This window comes from Neoarius graeffei, chromosome 20 (genome assembly GCF_027579695.1).
Source record: "Neoarius graeffei isolate fNeoGra1 chromosome 20, fNeoGra1.pri, whole genome shotgun sequence".
Classification (NCBI taxonomy): Eukaryota; Metazoa; Chordata; class Actinopteri; order Siluriformes; family Ariidae; genus Neoarius; species Neoarius graeffei.
The window spans coordinates 42,637,941-42,662,969 of NC_083588.1; the positions used below are offsets into that span (position 1 = coordinate 42,637,941).

A 25,029-nucleotide genomic window follows, 5' to 3' on the forward strand; every position below is an offset into this window, starting at 1 on the left:
ACTAAACTGAATGACAGATCTGATTTTATGCCATCTTAAATAGGACCTCTGTGAAGCTATTGCACTTTTATAATCCATCCATCCATCCGTTATCCATAGCCGCTTATCCTGTCCTACAGGGTTGCAGGCAAGCTGGAACCTATCCCAGCTGACTATGGGCGAGAGGTGGGGTACGCCCTGGACAAGTCGCCAGGTCATCACAGGACTGACACATAGACACAGACAACCATTCACACTCACATTCACACCTACGGTCAATTTAGAGTCACCAGTTAACCTAACCTGCATGTCTTTGGACTGTGGGGGAAACCGGAGCACCCGGAGGAAACCCACGCGGACACAGAAAGGCCCTCGTCGGCCGCTGAGCTCGAACCCAGGACCTGCTTGCTGTAAGGCAACAGTGCTAACCACTATACCAACGTGCTGCCCTACTTTTATAATATACAACTTAATTTATAAAATATGACTTAAACCTTCAAAAATTACGATTTAGTTAGAGATTCTACTTTCCCCATGCAAATACAAGAGCAAGCATTCGGTCATTCTGTTAGTTGGACAGTAGAAATAAGGAGAGTAAGGAATTAACTTATGGTATATTATAGATAGAAAATTTGTTAAACATTATACCAGGCATCTCATTCATTCTGAGCTGATGAAAAAATGTCCCAAATTCCTGCCCCCCGCAGCTTGATCAGATTGAAAAATGGCCTTTACTGGAGTGCTGGCTGATGCTGATGTGAACGCAGCTATTGCTGCCTGCGAGGGTAAGACTCAATTTCTTGTAGTTTATATAATATATAAAGTACCATATGAAGCCATTACATTTGAAAAAATGATTTAAACTTTTAATCATAGAAAAACCTAGTAAGATCAATAAAATAAACCTGTGAGAAAGCAAATTTTGTGATATGACTGCATGGATAGTATAGTTTCTGGGCAGGTCAGTGTGTTTGTGTGTGCATAAGTAGTCTTATAATTGTCTCAATCCACAGCTGCTGACACCTTCAACTACAAGGCCTTCTTCAGCAAGGTTGGTCTGGCCTCCAAGTCTGCCGATGATGTTAAGAAGGCTTTTCGCATCATTGACCAGGACAACAGTGGCTTTATTGAGGAGGATGAGCTGAAGTAAGAACTCATTCTTGATAACAGTTAATCGTTCTTTGTAATTTACCCAAAGCATTGGCCTGTTTCTAAGACACATGAATGCAATGACTAAGCATCAATGCTGTTTTTATAGGCTGTTCCTGCAGAACTTCAAGAAAGGTGCCAGGGTACTGACCGACAAAGAAACCAAAGCCTTCCTTGCTGCTGGCGACAGTGATGGTGATGGCAAGATTGGAGCTGAGGGTAATTCGATACACACTGACACACATGGCATAGAACACTTCAGTAATATACTAAGGAGTTAATTAATTAGTTGGGAAATGTTTATATGAAGTAATCTGGAATATGCAGACACTGGCTAGCTTGGGCTTAAGTTATAAATATTATAGTTAGCAATAAAGTTGAACATTTTAAAATATACATTTAGTATACCTATGAAGGGATTTTTTTTGGTACAATTTTTGTGCAATTCACTAATGGTAGTTTTATCTCTATTTTATCTCACAGAGTTCGCTGTTCTTGTAAAGTCTTAAATTTCCATCTGACCAAGACCCTTCTCTGTTCACGGAACCAGAACTCATGCTACTGCTCATCTGACCTAAGATCATATTTTTTATATCTTATTTATGAACTGACTTCTACTTGAAATTGTCCTTAAAGTGTATCGTTAACATTATCTGGACATGTTGGCTTGTGCAAATGTCTCATGCACTTCTGGGGAAGAGTGAAAAACAAGGAATAAATGTAATTGGTGTAACGTCTTTAAGAGCATAGTGTTTTGTTTTGGTTTTTTTTTCCTGCTTCTGTTCAAATGCAAGACAAATCGACTTTGAAGAAGTACAATCTGGTGTTGTTGTCAAAAAGCTTTCAGGGTAGTCGTGCTCTTAAAGAAAAAGCCATACACTGCACTGGGGATGCACTGCAAGGGATTTACAAAGGATAGTTTTTCACTTGCACACAGCATTACTATCTAGTTACTTGCAATGTTAGCATCGATGGCTTGCCATATTGGTCAGATGGAATAGTGCTGCCCTCTGCTGTGTCAAACATCATGATTATAAGTTCCTTCATCGAAACAGAGTCCAAATTATATTCTACTCATAAGGTACTAATTAGAATGGCTGTTGAATTTGTGATTACTGGGACCAAAGTCAAGCAAGTCACAGGATGAACTTAGCGAAAGAGGTTGATATTTTAAAGAATACTTTTCTTTCTTGGAGAAAGATAAATCTTGGGGGGAAACAAACAAACAAACAAACAAACATGGGAATACATGATGAGAATAGAACAGGAACACTTGAAGGATCCCTACATTTTTATTAATGTTCAAGTCAGTAGTCACAGTGATTTGACAGTAGTCTCACGTGTTACACTTAGATAACTGGGTCTACTGATATTTAGACAAAGTAATACAGATTAATATTACGACACATGCAAGTTGAATCATTAGTTATTAAATAATAAGAAAAATAATTAGGCATTTTAGAGCAAGTAAAACATTCTTTTTGCAAAATATGGTCTGCTAAAATGTGTAAAAAATTTACCTCCAGGTCTATGGACTATCAGTGTTACTTTGGTGTAAACATAAAGCTGCATCGCATACCTTAACACAGTCTTGAAGATAACTTGTAGTAAGGCACTAGTGAGTTTTGTATGGGCGAAATGAGCTGAGCCCTATGCGAGCACACTGTTATCCATACATGCACTTCACACCAGCGCTGTTTCATGCGGCTCAGCAGCGTATATTATTAGCATTGCGGGACATTACAGATCGCTTTTTTCAAACTCACCATTTAAGCGTCTTCCTTGATCAAGATAAATATAGTGCAGTCTGTCTGCTGGATGCATTTCAAACGCACCCCCCCTTCTTCCATTGGGTGTCCGTTACATTAGGCCTCATATTTGGACTGTGTGAAAAGTATATAAGGTTGATAGCAAAGGGCCGGAGTGCACTGCAGTTTGCTCCAGTCTTTGAGAATCTACAGCTCACCACCAAAAAGACACAAGAGGTGAGTTTGCATGCAGCGAGGGACAGAAGAAAGCAAGAGAAAAACCCCTGAAACAGGACCTGCAATGCATTTGCAATAGGCCCTTACCAAAGCCTATCTGATCATCTATTTAAAAAAAAAATGCACTGCTTCTAAATCATTTCCACTGGACTTATCTTGGACGTGAAAGAAAATTTCTCTACCTCTATACCGTGGTTTGGAGCACATCATCCCATATCCTGCTGGACATAGCCTACTGGATGAGATTTAATGTCCTAATGGTGGCCATGTGACTTGGATGTGACACGCATTAGCTTTGCACCTGTTGCTTTGTACTGTCTTGGGTCGACTTGATCACATCACTGAGCTCGTGACAGAAAATTGGATAACTGATTGTGAGCAAATTAAGAAAAAAAAACCAACAGAAAAGTCAAATGAAAATGGATGGTGCAACTAATGACTCCTCAAGGCCAAATTGCATATGCATTGATTAAAGAAGGTTAAGAGGATGTGATCATGTCCAGACTCAGGGCAATCATTGATATCATATGCATATTAATTTGCATGTTTTTTATAATGACATTATGATGCTAATGTTAATATATATATATATATATATATATATATATATATATATATATATATATATATATATATATAATTTTTTTTTTCTTATGTAGCTAAAGATGGCATTCTCAAAAGTCCTCAGCGATGCTGACATCACTGCAGCCCTGGATGCATGCAAAGGTACCATATAGGCTAATTAGCTTTAGGCTAAATATATATTGCTATTATTATTGTTGTTGTTATTGTTATAAATATTCAAACTGCAGTAAGATGGGTCTTGGTCCCCATAAATAATAATAAAGTGCTGTAATAACTTTTTGTTTGTTTATTTGTTTTACACAGCTGACGGCTCCTTCAAACACAAGGACTTCTTCTCTAAGGTCGGTCTGACTGGCAAGTCCTCTGACGCCATCAAGGAGGCTTTCCGTATCATCGATCAGGACAAGAGTGGCTTCATTGAGGAAGACGAGCTGAAGTAAGGAGAAATTAGTTCACTGGTCTACAGCGTATTGATAGAAAGCTCTATTTTAGCTGTAATAATGCGTAATAACACTAATAACAAGCATAATAATGCTCCCTCCACAGACTGTTCCTGCAGAACTTCAAACCCGGAGCGAGGGCACTCACTGACGAAGAGACCAAGACTTTCCTCAAGGCTGGAGACACTGACGGTGACGGCAAGATTGGAGCTGATGGTAAATGCTTTTTATGATTATTATTATTACAGACATGGCGCTCATTGCAATAATTCAATGCGTCATTAATCACTTTTCTCCTATCCTGCAGAATTCGCTAACCTGGTTAAGGCATAAAATGCTTCTGACCAACAACCTCTACTTCTCGCTCTGAAGGAACAACTTTGCCCGAGACCTCCCATGTTCATCTGACTATAAATAATTTTTATACCGATGCTTATGAGAAGTTTCCTCCCATGCAGCACACTGTCCAAAGTGATGATTGTGAATGTAGCGCAGCTGTGTATCCTGTCTTAAATATGAATTTTGCTTACTGTAAAATCTGATGCACTTTTACGGGAACGGATGATAAGAAAAGAATAAATATTCTTTTGCTATATTGACTTCCTGTACATTCTTTGAGTGTATACCTTCCCTCATCATACACAATTTTCAACAGGAAACAGAAAATATGGTATTATAATGTTGGTCTATAACGTTGATGCCAAAATGATCAGCTATAGCTTATTTGGTGAATAGAATTTGTCTAGTGGGAGATTATTATCAATACATTATCATCATCATCTGTCTTCATCTCATATCTTCACATACTCATCATCATTGTCTCAACCGGCACTAGGCTTGCTGCAATGAACATAACGTAGTAGCATTGTAGTGTAGTTTATAGACAGAACAGCAGGAGCAGCAGCAGCATACCAATTACATTTTTAGTACATTACTGTAGTCTATTGTGAGGTCATTGTTATAATCTTCTCCATTAGTATCATTATCATCACTCACCTGATACTGAACCTCACCTAAATTGTTAATGTCACCACCCCCACCATCATCATTTATTATCATATGACAAATTATCATCATGTACCTGCCTCATGCTCATCAAAATCTTTACTATTAACACCATCATCATTACTGTCACGATTATGGTTATCATCTTCACCACCATTATCATCATAATCAGTATTGTAATTATCATACAATTGATATAAATTAACATTACTATTGTTATCTTCTGTGAGATCATAATCTCCACTAACATCATCATCGTTATTATCTTCCTCCTGACCTACACCAAACATATCCTGTTGCATACTGTATAAAGTTCCAGTAGGCTTGTATTGTGTATTTGAAGAGGCAGTTTTATATTTTGTCTCAAGCGGATTCTGATTCTGATTTTGCCAACCACTACAGTAGTTTGTAATTAAATTAAACTAGACTCCTTCAATCAGCCCTGTGATGATCTGGCGACTTGTCCAGGGTGTACCCCGCCTCTCACCCATAGGATAGGCTCCAGCTTGCCTGCGACCCTGTAGAACAAGTGGCTACAGATAATGGCCGGATGGCTGGATACTCCTTCAAGAGGCATGGGAGAGCATCGCTGATGAATGACTGAAAAAAAAAATCTTGATTGAGGGCTGGCATGGTGGTATAGCGGTTAGCACTGTTGCCTCATAGCAAGAAGGTTCTGGGTTAGTGGCCAGCGGGGGCCTTTCTGTGTGGAGTTTGCATGTTGTCTGCGTGGGTTTCCTCCCACAGTCCAAAGACACGCAGGTGAGGCTAATTGATGCCTCTAAATTGACTGTGTGTGAGTGTGAATGGTTGTCTGTTTCTGTGTGTCAGCCCTGTGATGACCTGGCGACTTGTCCAGGGTGTACCCCGCCTTTCGCCCATAGTCAGCTGGGATAGGCTCCAGCTTGCCTGCGACCCTGCACAGGATAAGCGGTTACAGATGATGGATGGATGTTTTATGAAGAAAATTTGTGCAGCTGTTAAGGAGGGCTTTTTACATTTCTTTTTGTAATAGTTTTTTTCTTAATTATTCTCACAAATGCTTTAAACATGACAGTTTGTTTGATATAAACCTGATTAGGTTTTTTTTATATGTTAGATTGTTGCACCCCCCCCCCAAAAAAAAAAATTATTTAAAAATTGACTGCATTGTGAATGCTGCATATATGGCTTAACTTCATTCATTCCATCCATCCATCCATTATCCGTAACCGCTCATCCTGTGTAGGGTGGCGGGCAAGCTGGAGCCTATCCCAGCTAACTACTGTATGAGTGAGAGGCAGGGAACACCCTGGACAAGCCGCCAGATCGCTTATCTCTCCCATCTCTCTTTTATTGTGGTCACAGACTTACCTCTTGCCTTGTTCAAGTCCTACCTCACTACTAAACAGAATGTTTTACAGGTACAAAACTACCACAGTTACTTTAACTGAGGTTGTACCCCAGGGGTTAGTTCTCGGTCCAATATGTTTCAGCATTTACTCTGTTACTCTGTAACATATTACTCTGAGTCATGTATTATCACAATGTCAGTTTTTACTGTAACACTGCTTACACCCTGATTTATGCAAGCACAGAATCTAACATACGGTATGTACAGTCAAGCCGGAAAGTCTGCACACCCCTTTCACCTTTCCCACGTTTTATTATGTTACAGACTTATTCTATAATAGATTGAGTTCATTTTTTGTCTCAAAATTCTACACAAAATAGCCCATAATGACAAAGTGAAAGCAGGTTTTTAGAAAATATGCAATTTTATTTTACTGACAAAAATAAGTTATTTAGGGGTTACATATCTGTACACACCCTTAGCCTAATACTTGGTTGATGCACCTTTGGTAGCAATTACAGTTTCAAGGCATCTTGGGAAAGAAGCTACGAGCTTGGCACACTTGTTTCTGGACATTTTTGCCCATTCCTCTTGGCATATCCTTGCAAGCTCTGTCAGGTTGGATGGGGAGCATCGGTACACAGCCATTTTCAGCTCCTTCCACAGATGTTCAATTGGATTCAGGTCTGGGCTCTGGCTGGGCCACTCAAGAACATTCACAGACTTTCTCCAAAGCCACTCCTTTGTTCTCTTGGCTATGTGCTTCAGGTCGTTGTCATGTTGGAAGGTAAACCTTCGCCCCAGTCTGAGGCCCAGAGCGCTCTGGAGCAGGTTTTCTTCAAGGATCTCAGTGTACTTAGCTGCATTCATCTTTCCCTCTATGAGGACTAGTCACCCTGTTCCCGCTGCTGAAAAACATCCCCACATCATGATGCTGCCACCGCCATGCTTCGCCATGCCTGGTTTCCTCCAGATGTGATGCTTGGTCACATCTGAATAGGCCAAAAAGTTCAATTTTGGTTTCATCAGACCAGAGAATCTTGTTTCTCATGGTTCGAGAGTCCTCTAGGTGCCTTTTCGCAAACTCCAAGCAGGCTGTCATGTGCATTTTACTTGGGAGTGGCTTCCGTCTGGCCACTCTACCATAAAGGCCTGATTTGTGGAGTGCTGCCTGGATGGTTGATCTTCTGAAAAGTTCTCCCATCTCCACAAGGATACGCTGGACCTCTGTCAGAGTGACCTTCGGGTTCCTGCTCACCCCTCTGGCCAAGGCCCGTCTTCCCTGATCACTCAGTTTGGCCAGGCGGCCAGGTCTAGAAAGATTCTTGGTGGTTCGAAACTTCTTCCATTTATGAATGATGGTGGCCACTGTGCCCTTTGGGACCTGTAAAGCTGCAGCATTTTTTTGTACCCTTCTCCAGATCTATGCCTTGACACAATCCTGTTTCTGAGGTCTGCAGATAATTCCTTTGACCCCATGGCTTGGAGTTTGCTCTGACATGCACTGTCAACTGTGGGACCTTATATAGGCAGGTGTTGGCAATCCCCAATCACGTCCAATCAATTGAATTTACCACAGTTGGACTCCAATTAAGTTGTAGAAACATCTCAAGCAGTATCAGTGGAAACAAAATGCATCTCAGCTCACTTTTGGGTGTCATATCAAAGGGTGTGCACACATACATATGATATACAATACATATGATATTTTACCTTTTGATTTTTAATAAATTAGTACAAATGTCTAAAAACCTGCTTTCACTTTGTCATTACGGGCTATTTTGTGTAGAATTTTGTGACAAAAAATGAGCTCAATCTATTGTAGAATAAGTCTGTAATGTAATAAAATGTGGAGAAGGTGAAAGGGGTATACAGACTTTCCGGCTTGACTGTATACCACCATCACCTGCTTCTTATTTCATATATAGTGAATATTACACAGTCGCATGAAGATATGAAGTTTATCTTCGAGTGGTACATGTATACACAAGTGAGCGAAGCGAACAAGTGAAAATATTTTGAACATGAGAAGATAAACTTCATATCTTTGTACCACCATGTAATGTTCTTTATATTATATGGATACGTCCAGGTAAAAAAAAAATGCAGAAGTTAGTCAAAATAATTTTAATTTTGAACCAGTTTGCCATTTTGACAACATGTGTCAAGTCAATGGGAAAACATTGGGAGTGACGTCATTAGAGTGAAATATTGGGAATTATACATACAGGACACTTTTTTGATGGACTAAGAAGATGTATTCTATTCCCATCAAACAGGTTTCATTCATTTAGTTTGATAGCATGGAATATTGTTAGCATATCGCTTATCCTACCTGTATTACATCACCCTACCCAATGGAGAACGAGTGTTAAATATGGTTTGCAAAATTGCATGGTTGTCAAGACAACAAGATGTCACACATCGGAGACGTAAAACTTCCATGCTAGCGAGCGACTGTGACAATTTGTAAACAAACATGGCCGCCATGTTTGCTTTGTTAAATATGAAAGCTTTTGAGAGAATTTTGAAAGAGACCGACGCGTTGAACACCTGAAGGGAATGTGTATGTATAATAATAATAATAATAATAATAATAATAATAATAATAATAACAACATTGGCTGTCTTTTTTTGTGGTATATCAGATATATTCCATTCAGCTAGCATGATATTGAACTCGTCTTTGACTCATTGAATATCATGCTAGCTGAATAGAATACATCTGGAACACCAGCCAATATTATTTAAATACATCACTCAGATCTACAATGTATTTCATACGAAAAATACGAGTTTTTCAACACGAGAAGATAAACTTCATGAACTACACAAATTTACCCTCACAATTCATTGATTTCCTCACAAGAGTGATATATAGAGATTTATGTCACAGTTGTGGTTCTCCATGTCCCGGATGTAGCTCGTATGAAAAATATGAGTGGTGTATTTCCCACTAAAATACTTGTGTCCATATAATATATAGATGATGTAAAACTATAGATGGACACCAATTTTCTAAAATTTAACACTACTAAATTTGACATTTTTAAAATTCAATTCCACTAAATCCCTTTTTGTATTATTTGGGAGTGAAGCTCACACACATCTTGAGCATCTTTCTCAATTTAAATTTCAAATTAAAGCATTAAGAAAGAATAAATAAATAAATAAATAAATATTTTCACAGGGCGGCACGGTGGTGTAGTGGTTAGCGCTGTCGCCTCACAGCAAGAAGGTCCTGGGTTCGAGCCCCGGGGCCGGCGAGGGCCTTTCTGTGCGGAGTTTGCATGTTCTCCCCGTGTCCGCGTGGGTTTCCTCCGGGTGCTCCGGTTTCCCCCCACAGTCCAAAGACATGCAGATTAGGTTAACTGGTGACTCTAAATTGACCGTAGGTGTGAATGGTTGTCTGTGTCTATGTGTCAGACCTGGCGACTTGTCCAGGGTGTACCCCGCCTTTCGCCCGTAGTCAGCTGGGATAGGCTCCAGCTTGCCTGCGACCCTGTAGAAAGATAAAGCGGCTAGAGATAATGAGATGAGATGAGAATATTTTCACAGTATAGCTTGTAGTGACCAAAAGAATGAGATCACAGATACAAGCGGTAGAAATGAGTTTTCTCTGCAGGGTGGCTCGGCTCTCCTTTAGAGACAGGGTGAGAAGCTTGGTCATTCGGGAGAGACTCAGAGTAGAACCGCTGCTCCTCCACATCGAAAGGAGTCAGTTGAGGTGGTTCGAGCACCTTGTTAGGATGCCCCCTGGATGCTCCCAAGGGAGGTTTTCTGGGCATGCCTCACCGGGAGGAGACCCTGGGGCAGACCCAGGACACGCTGGAGAGATTACATCTTTTGGCTGGCCTGGGAGTATGGGGTGCCAAGTGTCACCGGGCCCATTTCGTGGACGAAATGCATTTCGTCCGACGAAATGGAGAAAATGAAGACGAAATTATAAAACACCGTGATGCCTTTTGTCCACGGAATGCACACATCATTTTTCATTATGTCCACGAAATGATGAAGACAGTGTGTCATTTTGTGTGTGTGAAATCACGAAATGCATTTTGTCAATCATGGAATGCATTCCCTATATCACGAAATTCATGGTGTCAATCATGACATATATTTCGTCCACAGAATGCATTCTGTACATCACAACATGTCTTTCGTCCATGCATCACGAAATGAATTTCGTCAATGACAGAACGCATTTCGTCCATCACGAAATGAATTTCGTCCACGAAATGCATTTCGTCCACGGAATGCAGTGTGGTAGATCACGAAATGAATTTTGTCAATCACAGAATGCATTTCGTCGGACGAAATGCATTTCGTCCATCACGAAATGAATTTCGTCCACGGAATGCTATGGAGTGCCAAGTGTCACACCCCATATGGGAGTGCCTCGGTATTCCCCTGGAAGAGCTGGTGGAGGTGGCCGAGGAAAGGGAAGTCTGGGCTGCTCTGCTTAGGCTGCTACCCCGGCGACCCGGATCCAGATAAGCGGTAAAAGATGGATGGATGAATGGATGGATAGCTTGCCTCCTGTATACTAGTATATTGAACACAAAAGACACTGAATATATAGTACATGCTTTTATCACAACCTGCCTTGACGAGTTCACTTGCCTCTTACTTTGTCTCCTGGCTAAAACCATTCAGTATACTGAGTATAGTCTAAACTCCATTGCCAGAGTTCTCACCCATCCTACAAAATGTGCTTACATCACTTCCAGTACTCCAAAGGTAAACTGGCTACCAATTTCAGTCCACACCCAATACAAACTTCTGCTGATTTGTGACATATAAAGCGAACCTTTTAAACTTAATGTTCTTATAGTTTATCTTATATTCTATTGTAATCTTTTATCATCCTTGTGTGATTTCTGTTTATTCTTGCTGTCTATAATAATACATACATACAACAACATTACTACTAATAATACCATAACGTTACGCAGCTGTCTTCGAGGCATTATGTTCAAAAGTTAGCATCATGCAGCATTCAATACCACAGTTAATTTACAGTATAGGACACTGTAGGTGCAGAAGATGACCATTAGATGTCAGTATGTCTTTATGAATAATTACTGCTGTAATGAGGATACCCCAGGCTGCCCAACCTTGCACCTGCAGAAGAATACCCTGTACAGTTTAGCTCCACCTCTAATGGGTCATGGTGGTTAGAAACCATCATGCAATCATCAAGCATTGCACGAGATGAATCGCATGTGTTAGAGAAGGCGGAAGAAAAATCAGTAACATGCAAAACAGGCAATGGGACAAAGGGAGAAGCACTGGGCTACAGGATAAGAGGTATCTGAGATACATGCATGCATGACATCATGGCTGAAGGGTGATAAGAAGCCCTGCTGGATCCAGTGTCCTCAGCTAATTCTTCCACGTGTACATGTCTCTTGGGTGTCTCTTTCCGGAACCTCAGAACAGGTTACTCTAAACTCTGCAATTCAGGCCAAGCTTCAAGCTACACTGATGATGTCAGCCTTCCAGGACAAAGTTTACGTGAAAGTAAATTTCCAGTTTTACTTTAAGCTCTGATATCTTGTTGTATTATGAACAAGCTGGCACATCCATTCATTTTTTTTCTTACACTGCATTGCTGAATGGTAGGAGCAAATCCAGAAGACTACAGTCAAACAAACAAACAAACAAACAAACAAAATAAGAGCAAGGCTCTTTGCGAGCCATGAAAAATTACAGGTGCTTTTCTTTTTCATTCAAACCCATCATTATGTTTAAAAAGACTATCATTGTTCAGCCCAGGTTATATGTTTATTTAAATGCTATTCGAGATATTTGTGTAGTCTACAGAGCTTCTCAAAAACAATTCAGAAAGAAAAGGGGGCTTTTCGATTTTATGAAGGGGATTTATAATGGGTGTAACAGAGCTAAATAATGTAATGCCACTGGATTAGACATAAAACAACCACCTAAGTAATATCACCATCACCTAACACAAAATCAGTTGTGTATAAATGTTACCGCATCCTCTTCTGTACGATAGCTCTTGGCAGGTGCATTTTTGTCGAAAAACACAACAAAATATATATTACAGACGGTCACTAAAGAGGTGGCCTTTAGCCTAATCCCTGAATCAGCACTGGACTGAAAAAATGACAGGGTTTACCATTGTCTGGAATATGTGATTAGATGGATTAACTGGTGTGACTTTTTTTTTTTTGATTAACAAATACAGTGTCTGTGTGTGGTATCCGTACAGTTTGCATATGTGCATGCATTTGTGTGCTTAAGAGTCAGCAAGAGCACGAACGACAGAGAGAGAGAGCACGAAAGAGAGACAGAAAGAGCATGAGAGAGGGACAGAGAGATGATGATGATTGCATTATTGTAGGATATACGCTACCATCAATAAGTAAAATTCAGGAGCAATTATAATATTAGACCTGGGAATAGGAAAGTAAATAATAAAACAATAATAACATAAATCCTAATAAAAGAAAAGCATAAATGAATATCTTACATGATAGTAATCATGACAATATAAAGCTTGTAACTATAATTCTTATGAGTAAGGGTGAATTATGTTGTTAAGTTTTTTCCCTTGGTATAATATCCTTAATGTCCAAATTGCATGCTATTGTATTTAAAAGCACCAAGATGTTATTATGCGTGCATTGGTATGAACAGAAATAGAAGAGGTGTAAAGGGATGGCACGGAGAGGGAAGACCTGCAGACCGCAGACCGCAGGGCAGTGCTTATTTCATTTTCTATTCTACAAGGTCATGATAGACTGAGAACTGGCCAATCAGCATTCAGCTCCTGGGTGGATATAAATAGGAATAGATAATTAGTTACCCAAGAAATTTGAGCCGGGCCTGCCTGTAAGAATTCGATCCACAGAGAGGTAACTTAAGAGTGGCCCATTGTCTCCCTGATCAGCCCTATATAAGTCCCTCCTGCGCACAGGGTGCTCACCACACAGTCTTACCTCCATCTCCAGTGTCTTCACCACACTCCAACTTCAACGGGTAAGTGAGAATACAAACTACGCTGCCCTCTGCTTCATTCAGGACATGAGGAGAAATGTTATCATTTCATTTATTGATTTTTTTATTTGAAATTTTTTTGCAGTGCATTAAAGACAAGGATAGGTTTCAATTTTCAGGTCCACTTTTGTAGGGTGCATAACAAATACTTTAAATACGTTAAAGCACTTCTGGATTTTAGCTTACTAATATTTCTCTTCTGTAAGGTCAACTTTTGTTCTGGTTACTTTTATAAAATACTAATACATACTGTTTCACTGCTTTAGGGAGCTTTATAAAACTTTTAGGCATGCATAAAATGCATAAAAGGAGGAAAATAACTTTTTTTTGTTTAAAAACTTTATTTCATTGTTAACTTTATTGTAACTTGGAAATATCTAACTGCAAGAAGCATTACTGACAGCAATAACTTTGTGGCTGATGATTCATAATGCGCTTTACTGATTTTTTTTTAATGTATGTTAATTATTTACACAGTTTGCTCCTCAGGACCATGTCGCTCACATCCATCCTTTCCGCTGATGCCATCGACAACGCCATCAAGGACTGCCAAGGTATAGATTTTCCGCAGGCCGTATCATCTGGCCGCCTCTTTCATTTCGATAAGTAGGCTACATGATGGGATGGGTGCGATAGGAAAATGCATAAACAACTCAATATAATATAACCTTATCATAGCTGATATGCAGATTGAGATCTGTTAAACGATCACAGAATTATTATGATTATTTTTAAAGTTTTGCTGTCCATTAAGTCAAGGCTATAATTTGTCAAATTGTGTACATTGGTCCATATAATATAATACTTCTGGCATTAGCTTTCTAGTGTTTATTTATTTGTTTGTTTATTAGTTTGTTTGTCTGTTTATTTATTTATTTATTTTTCTTTCTTTCTTCAAACAAAAGCACCAGAGTCCTTCAATCACAAGAAGTTCTTCCAGCTGTGTGGTCTCTCTGAAAAAAGTCCCCAGGAAGTAAAGGCTGTCTTTGGCATTCTCGACAACGATGGCAGCGGCTTCATCGAGGAGGAAGAGCTCAAGTATGAACAAAACTATACATTTTCACACGAGTAGGAAAGTGTCACGTGCTTGGACGGTGTAGGCCTACTGATTTTTAAAAAAAATCTGCAATATGATTATAAAACTGAACATGAATGTGCTGTTCATGACATGAATGGAATAATATGTACTGATATATAACAGTTAGCCCTTTCACTGAGCTTTATCAAAGAATCCACTTGATTTTACAGTGCATGACACTCAGTGCTCTTTAAACCTTATCCAAAAGTATGAGGGTACCCCCCCCAAAAAAAATTCATGACTTTTCACAGCTTAATAGAATATTTTTTAAGACAGAACAATGACGTCTCATATATTTGGTGTGCCACGAACAAATAGAATTGAAGGTTTTCAAAGAAGGCATTTTACTACATTAGGACAGCTTGTACAGATTGGTGACAATTTAAAGGAAAATCCAATATAAAGTGCTCAGTAAGGTTTTGGGCCAACACAAGCCACCAGAACACCTTCAGAGCACCATGGAATAGATTCTACAAGTCTCTGGAACTGTACTGGAGACATGAGAACATTATTATTTAAAAAAAATCCCTTAATTGGTGTTTTGATGAAGGTGATGGAGAGCACTGTCTAACATTTTGCTACAAAAATTTCCATTGGTATTTAATTGGGTGATATTGGTGATATCTGGTGGGTGATATCTGGTGATATTTTCATACTCATCAAAGCATTCAGTGATCAAGCAATGCTTCGTGCTTCGTGGATGTGGTCGGAGTCCTCCTGGAAAAGACCACTCCCATCGGGACAGAAATGTTTCAGAATAGTATGGGGGTGTCGTGGCTCAGGTGGCTAAGGCGCCATACCATAAATCCGGGGACTCGGGTTCGATTCCGACCTGAGGTCATTTCCCGATCCCTCCCCGTCTCTCTCTCCCACTCATTTCCTGTCCTGTCTCTACACTGTCCTATCCAATAAAGGTGAAAAAAAGCCCAAAAAATATCTTTAAAAGAAATGTTTCAGAATAGTACAAAGATGTTCAGCTCGAATAAGTTTGCAGTGATGCTTCTTTTGAAGGAGACAAGTGGATCCAAGCCTGAAATTTTTCACCTGTCTGTACATCACATTTATTGCGCAGATGTTGTAAAGAATGAGTCAGTGATGTGAGTTCAATTTTCTTCATAGATTCTTCCTGCAGAGGTTTTCATCTGGAGCTCGTGTCCTGACTGATAATGAGACTAAGAGCTTACTATCTGCATGTGATGATGACGGTGATGGCAAGATTGGAGCTGAGGGTAAATACAACCCATTATCACTATACTCTTAGAAAAAAAATGGTTATTCAAGGGTTAATCAGATAATTAAGGGCTTTTAACTTCCAAAAAAGGGTCTTCTTGGATGATAGAGAAACATGCTTTTGTAGGATTCTGCATAAAATCGTGACGGATTTCCTCAGAAAGACAACATCAAGAAAACCATAGGGTTGTTTTCCAGACGACTAAATACTTGTCACTTTGTGTAAAAACATATTCCAAAACAATGTCTAACTGTAATAGCTTATACAGTTAACTCAAAATATAATTTATAGTTTTGAGTATAGTTTAATTCAAATTATAGCTCTGTTTTTATAGTTTAATGATAAAGCATGTTAAATCAAAGTAGAAAGATAGCAATGTCGTAAACGCAACATATTTTTCTGAAGTTAAATAAAAACTTTGCTGCACTTGCTGCATTACGAATTCACTTAATCTGGTTAAATGACACTGCTTTGTTTCCTCTCTGACAGAATTCCAGACCATCGTGCTCTCCTGAATGGTCAAAGCTCCTCTTGTGTCATGGTTCAACAATGTTTTTCCTTATTAGTCTGCTTTCTTTTCATTTCTGGAAGCCCCTGATGATACAGAAACAAAACAGTGCAAAGTTTATGCTAGAGTTGTAAATACCTGTCAAGAGATGAAATCTAAATCATCTCCCCAGTGTACAATTGACACAACGTAAATAATTTTGAGTAAATAAATAAATAAATGACTAAAAGTTATGAACATTGCCTTTCAGTGGTTGTTGAATATCATGAAATGATGCGCTTGACAATTTTATACAGCAAAATGCCAAAAGAACAGTAAATTTTTTTTTTTTTTGGGGGGGGGGGAATAACTCGTCTTAAGAAAAAGCAATACTGAAATCAAGTGAAGTCTGAACTTGATTAATATTTGAACTTGTCATCCTGTAGACCTAACCTGATAGGTAAAGCAACATTAACTAAAAACCAGTTGATGTGCAGTGTTAGCATAACCTGTTAAGAGTTAAGTGACATGGCTAGGAAACTGAGGCTACATCCACACGACAACGGCAACGAGATTTTTTTTTTCGCGGGTAAAAAAAATATCGCGTCCACATGGGCAACGGATCAGTAAAATATCAGGTACATATGGCAACGCAACACTTACTGAAAACGATGCAATACACATGCCACACCTCTACGTGCGCTGTAAGACGGTCCCATCGGAGACACCAGAACAATAGAAGAAGTAGGACGCATGCGCATAAACCCCTTCTTCTACCTGGTGTGAATGAGTGAGTGCTGCTTGTTCTAGTCATGTGGTTGTGACGTCATCGTAAACAAATCCGTTCTACTCAACCAGACGACTTCGCAACGGCGCCGTTGCCAGATTTTTCCACTCTGGAAACCGTTCTCAAAAAATATCGTTTTGGGGCACCCAAAACGCCGGTGCCATGTGGACGCCAGGCCGAAACGATAAAAAATTTTATCGGATTCACCTGAATCCGTTGCCGTGTGGACAGGGCCTGAGTATTACAGGCTAAGTGGTATAGAAACCTAAGAGAGTGGCCTTGATGGGTAAGTGTTATAGTTCAAATAAGGTTAAAGGAACAGTCCACCGTACTTCCATAATGAAATATGCTCTTATCTGAATTGAGACGAGCTGCTCCGTACCTGTCCGAGCTTTGCGCGACCTCCCAGTCAGTCAGACGCAGTCAGACGCGCTGTCACTCCTGTTAGCAATGTAGCTAGGCTCAGTATGGCCAATGGTATTTTTTGGGGCTGTAGTTAGATGCGACCAAACTCTTCCGCGTTTTTCCTGTTTACATAGGTTTATATGACCAGTGATATGAAACAAGTTCAGTTACACAAATTGAAACGTAGCGATTTTCTATGCTATGGAAAGTCCACACTATAATGACAGGCATACTAACACCTTCTGCGTGCTTCGACAGCGCATTGATATCTGAGCTCCGTATCAATGCGCTGCCGAAGCGCGCAGAAGGTGTTAGTACGCCTGTCATTATAGTGCGGACTTTCCATAGCATAGAAAATCACTACGTTTCAATTTGTGTAACTGAACTTGTTTCATGTCACTGGTCATATAAACCTATGTAAACAGGAAAAACGCGGAAGAGTTTGGTCGCATCTAACTACAGTCCCAAAAAATACCATTGGCCATGCTGAGCCTAGCTACATTGCTAACAGGAGTGACAGCGCGTCTGACTGCATCTGACTGACTGGGAGGTCGCGCAAAGCTCGGACAGGTACGGAGCAGCTCGTCTCAATTCAGATAAGAGCATATTTCATTATGGAAGTACGGTGGACTGTTCCTTTAACCTACAGGATACCTTGAAAATGAAACCAATAATTGGCAGGGAACCTTTTTAAGTAGTATTTACAGAATAAAAGATGGTGGCACACTGCCTCTCCACCATTTGTCACACCATTGCTGATAACTGAGACCTGAGTTCAATTCAAAATCCAATTAAATAACCCTTGCTTGGTAAAATGTGGAGAAGGAGGAAATAAAACATAAAATAAATAAAAGCTGGAGCTCCTCACCGGTGGAGTTAGCAATATCAAAGGTGGCATCGCTGTACCTAAGTGATAGTGCAGGAACATGTCCAGTAAACTGTTGAAAGAAATTTTGCTCAACAAATCCAATGAGGATGTTTGAATGGGGGGTTGTCCCATTGTAGTATCCATACTAATAGGTTTATATATATATAGCCACTAAAGACATGCTCATGTTCATCACACTCAAGATTATACAAATTAACAACTTCACAGGAGTGCACTCAACACTTTCAACGTTCAATAATCCAAAAGTGTCAGAACCTGACTGTTCACCGAATAGAAACTCCCAACTGAAACAATGAAAGACTTCTAGTAAATTGAAATGACACAACCAAATCTTTGGAATGAACTTTTACTGATTGACTGATTGTAGTAGAGCTCTGGACTAAAATAATTTATAAATCTTGCACTGATTACCATCTTCATCTTGATAAGGACTTTTTTTTTTAAAGAAAGATTTGGTCATTTATTTACTTCTAGTAGTAGAAACCGCCAGCATCAACTCAATTCTTGTAACGCACAACTCCGTCCAAGATGGTGCATATATAAGCACATAAACTGAGCTCAATTAAATCATAAAAATGTCCACAATGAAGGTTTTATTCAAGTATTCAAAATACAAGCCACTATTTTATGAACCCCGGAAAAGTGTCAGAATTCTCTGGTCCTGTGGTGGATCAAGAGTTTTTTATTATCACAATTTATATTATATCTCACCACAAACCAGCAGTGTCAACAATGACAACCATGTCTGAGAGAACCATTTCCAACTGAGCATTCTCTTCAAAGAGGAAGAAAATTATATCATAGTGTGGCAAGCACTGGGTACCGTATGTGGTCAAGCACTGGTTGTGAAGCAGTGGCAGTCTTAGAGAACCAGGAGGTAATGAGTAAGTGTCTGCACATCTATCCAGTTAATGAAAGCCTATGTATATGCTTTGTGTGACAGAACCCTACCCTAGAGTTTTTAAAATTTATTTTGGTTATGTTGAAATAAATAGTGGTGAAAAACACACTAGTGTCAACTCGTGCTAGAGAGGTTAATACATTACGTTACACTACATTACATTATATGGCATTTAGCAGATGCTCTTCTCATCTCATCTCATTATCTCTAGCCGCTTTATCCTTCTACAGGGTCGCAGGCAAGCTGGAGCCTATCCCAGCTGACTACGGGCGAAAGGCGGGGTACACCCTGGACAAGTCGCCAGGTCATCACAGGGCTGACACATAGACACAGACAACCATTCACACTCACATTCACACCTACGGTCAATTTAGAGTCACCAGTTAACCTAACCTGCATGTCTTTGGACTGTGGGGGAAACCGGAGCACCCGGAGGAAACCCACGCGGACACGGGGAGAACATGCAAACTCCACACAGAAAGGCCCTCGCCGGCCCCGGGGCTCGAACCCAGGACCTTCTTGCTGTGAGGCGACAGCGCTAACCACTACACCACCGTGCCGCCCGCAGATGCTCTTATCCAGAGCAATGTACCATACAACGAGTGCAAAAGTCAAGTACACAAAGTGCTGAACTTCTAGACAAGAAAGTTCTAGTGCCAACTGAACAAGTGACAACAATACTTAGTGTAATATTCTGTTGAAGTATCAATACTCAGCAAAAAAAAAAACAAAGAAACAAACCAACAATACAAAGTACAACTAAATAGAGAACTCAAATGGCTAACCTCAGGCTAGACCGTACACAGCCTGGGTTGGTCAAGACTGAAACACAGTTAACAGTGTTTAGTTAACAGTTAAACACAGGGTAGCACAGTGGTGTAGTGGTTAGCACTGTCGCCTCACAGCAAGAAGGTTCTGGGTTTCAGCCCAGCGGCCAATGGCGGCCTTTCTGTGTGGAGTCTGCGTGGGTTTCCTCCGGGTGCTCCAGTTTCCCCCACAGTCCAAAGACATGCAGTTAGGTTAACATGGGACGGTCTTGAGTTGAAGTGCCCACGAGTGGTGGCGCGCATGTACGCAGCGACTTTGCTCTCCTATGATGAACTAAACATTTTATGCAATGACAATAAAGGCATTATCATTATCATTACACAGTGGGCAGGGAAGCAGGGGAGAGGTGCAGCCTGAAGAGGTGAGTCTTCAGTCTGTGCTTGAAGGTGGTCAGGGAGTCAGCAGTTCTGACCTCAATGGGGAGGTCATTCCACCAATGGGGAACAAGGACAGACAGCAGTCTTGAGCGGGCTGGGCAGGAGTGGAGAGGAGGAGGGGCCAGGTGACCAGTAATAGCGGAATAATACAGCCCACCAATACTCCAGCGGCAACTGCCCTACCCATAGCCTAAGTCACCTTCACAAAAATGGCTGCACAGGATGTCCCAGAAGCCTTTATGGAGCTTTTTCAATCAAGCACTGGCAGCATGAGGCTGACCTGAGTCACAGTGGGTGGTCTGTCTGCTTCCCGTGTTGTCCAGAGAAACAGAGCTCATGTCCTAACAGCTGCCTATCACCAATCTCAAGACAGCCACTTCTAAGCAACACTACCAGAGGTTCCCTCAGAGAGGTAATTTGCTCAGCTGCTCTGTGACATCTGTCAGCAGTGGTTACTGGCTTAAGAATGCGTTGCTGAAGAAATTGTGAATAAGGTGATGCTGGAACAATGCTTGGCACGGCTGCCTGACTGGAGAGCCAGTGGTGCCTCCAGCCAGGGCTTGTGGAGGATCTAACTAGCAGTGAACCCTGAAATTGGTCACATGGGCCTGGCTTTTCTTCCTGTCACACTCTTTATCTTTATTTCTCCAACCCCTCTCTTTCTTCATAGGTTGGACCTCAATAGATCTTAAGGGTAAGAGTAAGACCTGGGCAGGTGTGTTAGGGCTGCAGTGATCCCAGGTACTCTGATACACCACAAGGTTTCTTTTGACAAAATGGGCTGTATCACATGCCCGTCATTATCACAGGGGCCAGATAAATATTATGACTTGGTTGATTCATGTTAAGCAGGTGGCGTTTGTCATGCTGAGAATATCATTTAGCAAAGGCTAAAAGCACCATTGTGGTCACTGTCATTAATCAATGTCCTCTTCATGAGAATTGTCACATATCATTAGAACAGTGCAAATAAAAGGTACTGCTGTGAACTAATGCCTTAGACCAGAGATTCCTGAAGAAATAAAACAACTGGTAGTTGACCAGCTGGTGGCATACTTGAGGGCACAACCCTTATGTCTTTCCTGCACCTCACCTAATTCTACTCTCCAGAATTCTGGTGGTCCATTACCCAAAAGCCGTGCCTCTACATGAGTCTGAATCCCAAAAGACTTACCAAGGCATTACATTCATGCCACAAACACTCTATGACTTATTGGGGGTTACCACCAGCAAGCAGGTAGTTTGTTTGCGCAACTGAATCAAAATGTTTTGTTAGTTCAGAAATAAAAATACTTTCACTTGGGTCACGTACAAGGGCATCCCCAAATTGATAAGAAAGCAGTGATTGCAACTTGCATGAAATGCAAGACTAAAAAGGAGGTGAGTTTTTGGGGGTCGACCATTATCGCAGTTTTGTACCTCATTATTTGGACATCACAAGCCCCTTGACTGACCTCACACACAAAAAGTAAGCACAAGAGCCAGTTCAGTGGATGGAGACGTGCCAACATGTATTTAACCAGATGGAAGTTGCTCTTTGTGGAGTCCCAGTCTTGTGGCACAATCAGTATTGGAATATCAAACAGCATTTTTAAGTTTGGTGTGCTGATATTTAAGCAGATAAAACAAACCATATATAGCATACATGTAGATTTATAATATATTCAAAATACTTATAGCATTTTAGGTGTACACATACTTTTGACCATATTGTGCATAAATTGAGTTTTAGTACATTTATGAATGTATTTAAGATTATAAACAAGGGCACTTTAAAAGGGATTCATCAAGTACCTTAGAACCATCTGATAATTTCAATTAAATATGTTAAAGTAGAAAAACTGTAGTCCTGTAGGACTACATTTGAAAAATACTGTTTTACAAGGTTCCTGAAATCAACATATGTCTGACAGTTACACCATAACAGTCACACCCTGACGGTCATGAGCCCTTTTATGTAATGCCATCAGTTAATAACAGTCATTACAATGTGTACTATTATTTGCTGCACAGTCATTATACTGTAAGTGTATTTTGGTGACCTAAAAATACTTAGTGAAGTGTGCCACAATGCACATCTGTTTAATGGCTGTGATGCAATGTGCAATGGTTGTAATGCCTTATAAATCAAACAAACAAAAAATATTGAATAAATGTTGGACGCTGTATGCAAATACAATGAGGGTGCAATCCTTTAACTCATTCTACATTATTGTAACCCAATAATGTAGAGTCCATGAAATAATTGTAAAGTCCATGAAAACATATGAAGACTTCATTATCAGAGGACAAGTGGGTTATACGCTATTGAAGAACATAAAGATGGGAGTCACTGGGTACTTACAGTGACCCTGAGATGGCGTTTAACCCTTGTCTTCATGAATTGGGTTGGTGCTGTCTGAGGTCAGGGAAGCCAGTGATGTAACAAGAGTCTGAAAAGAAAATGAGCCATGACCCCAAGCATTCAGGAGCCATGACTTGTGAACAGGAAAGAAACGAGAGATGGCAGGTCTTAACTGACTCCTCAAACACTAGAGGAGGCTCATGTGACAAGGGCAGGCATGTAGGACAACCGTGACTGTGCTATATTATTTCTGCTGTGGAGAAACTCTGCCCCATGCAGCACATACATCAGCAGGAAAAGGTAACGGATATGGACAGGGAACACAATAAGGAAATGTGAAGCGAAAATTATATTCAATCATAGTGATATTTTCACAGTGCAATGTGCATTTGGCATTGATGACTTAGGCATCAATGAACAGCTCATAATGGTTACCCTCTTGAACTGTCGTACAACAAAAATAACCATGTTAAAATTCACAGAAGTTCAATCGGTTACAATTTTTGGACAGTCATTGGTGGGTTCATTATATACACATTAACTCGGAAATGGCACTAGATTTTATTTCAGAATATCAGATGCTATTAAAGGGTATGAAGTAACAAAATAGATATAGTACAGTGCGTTGCTATATAATTCCCCAAAGTGTCAAATGCATTTAACATCTCACTTCTCGGTTACTGTACATCATAAATATTTATGACAACTGTAAATCCTACTGTACTCCTGTGACTTTGGACATTTAAGAACAGTGAATCAACTGTGGTACTGTTGACTGTAAACAATATCATATAGATAACATCAGCATTCACATGCCAAGCAAGAGCAAAGCACGGCTGCTGAAGCAGAGCCCTGATACGGCAGGTTTCTCTGTGGATTATCAACTTGTAATTGAGACCAATCGTTCAAGATGAGCTGCAAGCCACCTTTAGTAATAGCCACAAAAGACAGACCCAAATAAGCCATGTTTGCCAACTTTCTTTTGTGCACAGGTGGCAATTACGAAGTCTATTAATAGAGTTGGAACGGTGTTTCTGTTGTGACAATGAGCTATGGATGAAAGAGCAGTGACTTTTACCTGTCTGCATGTCTGTTGGTCAATAATTAATGCCCCTCGCTTCATTGTCCTTAAAAACTCATACCAAGGTGGGAGGGTCAGGCTCACCTTTCTTATTAAGTCAGGTCTGAAACTTTAATGGGCACCCCATCCTTCACTGATCTATGTGGCCAATTTTCGGATCTGAACGTAGGCTTCTTGTTAGTGATGTATGAAGAGAACACTTCCTGAAAAGTTATGACGTTACTGTTTTGATCAGATTCTGTTGGATGCTACTACACAGGGATGAAAGCTATAAAACTTTTAATCGTATCAAAGGAACAGTGGTACACTGAGATGTGTGTGTGTGGCAGGCCTTCATGTATTATGCAGAGCTTAGTTAACTAGCTGCTATTGTTTAATTTCTGTGTAAGGTTACGTTCTGCTACTCATGCATTAGGATACAACAAATCTCAGCCACAGGAAAGCGGGAACATAGTTAGAAGGGAGGTGTAGTGGTTAGCACGGTCGCCTCACAGCAAGAAGGTTCTGGGTTCGAGCCCAGTGGCCGGCGGGGGCTTTTTTGTGTGGAGTTTGCATGTTCTCCCCGTGTCTGCGTGGGTTTCCTCCAGGTGCTCTGATTTCCCCCACAGTCCAAAGACATGCAGTTAGGTTAACGTGGGGTGGCCTTGGGCTGAAGTGCCCTTGAGCAAGGTACTTAACCCCTGACTGCTCCCCGGGTGCTCTAGTGTGGCTGCCCAGAGCAGGTTTTGCAACCTTTTCCAGCCTGATGAGCATCAACAAAGCTTTTTTGAAGGTCCTCAGAAATCTCCTTTGTTCGTGCCATGATACACTTCCACAAACATGTGTTGTGAAGATCAGACTTTGATAGATCAAAATCAAATCAAATTTATTTGTATAGCGCTTTTAACAATAAACATTGTCGCAAAGCAGCTTTACAGAATTTGAACGACTTAAAACATGAGCTAATTTTATCCCTAATCTATCCCCAATGAGCAAGCCTGTGGTGACGGTGGCAAGGAAAAACTCCCTCAGACGACATGAGGAAGAAACCTCGAGAGGAACCAGACTCAAAAGGGAACCCATCCTCATTTGGGCAACAACAGACAGCCTGACTATAATATTAACAGTTTTAACAGGTATAAC

General features: G+C 40.4%; 3 protein-coding genes across 3 annotated transcripts; all 3 read left to right on the plus strand.

Annotated features, from left to right (window-relative positions):
* The first annotated feature begins 703 nt into the window (after positions 1-703).
* Positions 704-1,637, plus strand: LOC132869279 (parvalbumin beta 3-like). The gene is made up of 4 exons (XM_060902616.1): positions 704-764; positions 993-1,125; positions 1,238-1,347; positions 1,612-1,637. The coding sequence occupies exons 1-4, from the start codon at positions 704-706 to the stop codon at positions 1,635-1,637; spliced, it is 330 nt and encodes a 109-aa protein (XP_060758599.1).
* A 1,437-nt stretch (positions 1,638-3,074) lies between these two features.
* On the plus strand, positions 3,075-4,642 carry LOC132869280 (parvalbumin beta-like). The gene is made up of 5 exons (XM_060902617.1): positions 3,075-3,113; positions 3,773-3,839; positions 4,002-4,134; positions 4,245-4,354; positions 4,446-4,642. Exons 2-5 carry the CDS (start codon positions 3,779-3,781, stop codon positions 4,469-4,471), a joined length of 330 nt encoding a protein of 109 aa, XP_060758600.1. The 5' UTR covers positions 3,075-3,113; positions 3,773-3,778; the 3' UTR covers positions 4,472-4,642.
* Positions 4,643-13,407: 8,765 nt separating this feature from the next.
* Positions 13,408-16,510, plus strand: pvalb8 (parvalbumin 8). Its single transcript, XM_060902618.1, has 5 exons — positions 13,408-13,481; positions 13,977-14,053; positions 14,405-14,537; positions 15,697-15,806; positions 16,298-16,510. The coding sequence occupies exons 2-5, from the start codon at positions 13,993-13,995 to the stop codon at positions 16,321-16,323; spliced, it is 330 nt and encodes a 109-aa protein (XP_060758601.1). The 5' UTR covers positions 13,408-13,481; positions 13,977-13,992; the 3' UTR covers positions 16,324-16,510.
* Positions 16,511-25,029: the final 8,519 nt, after the last annotated feature.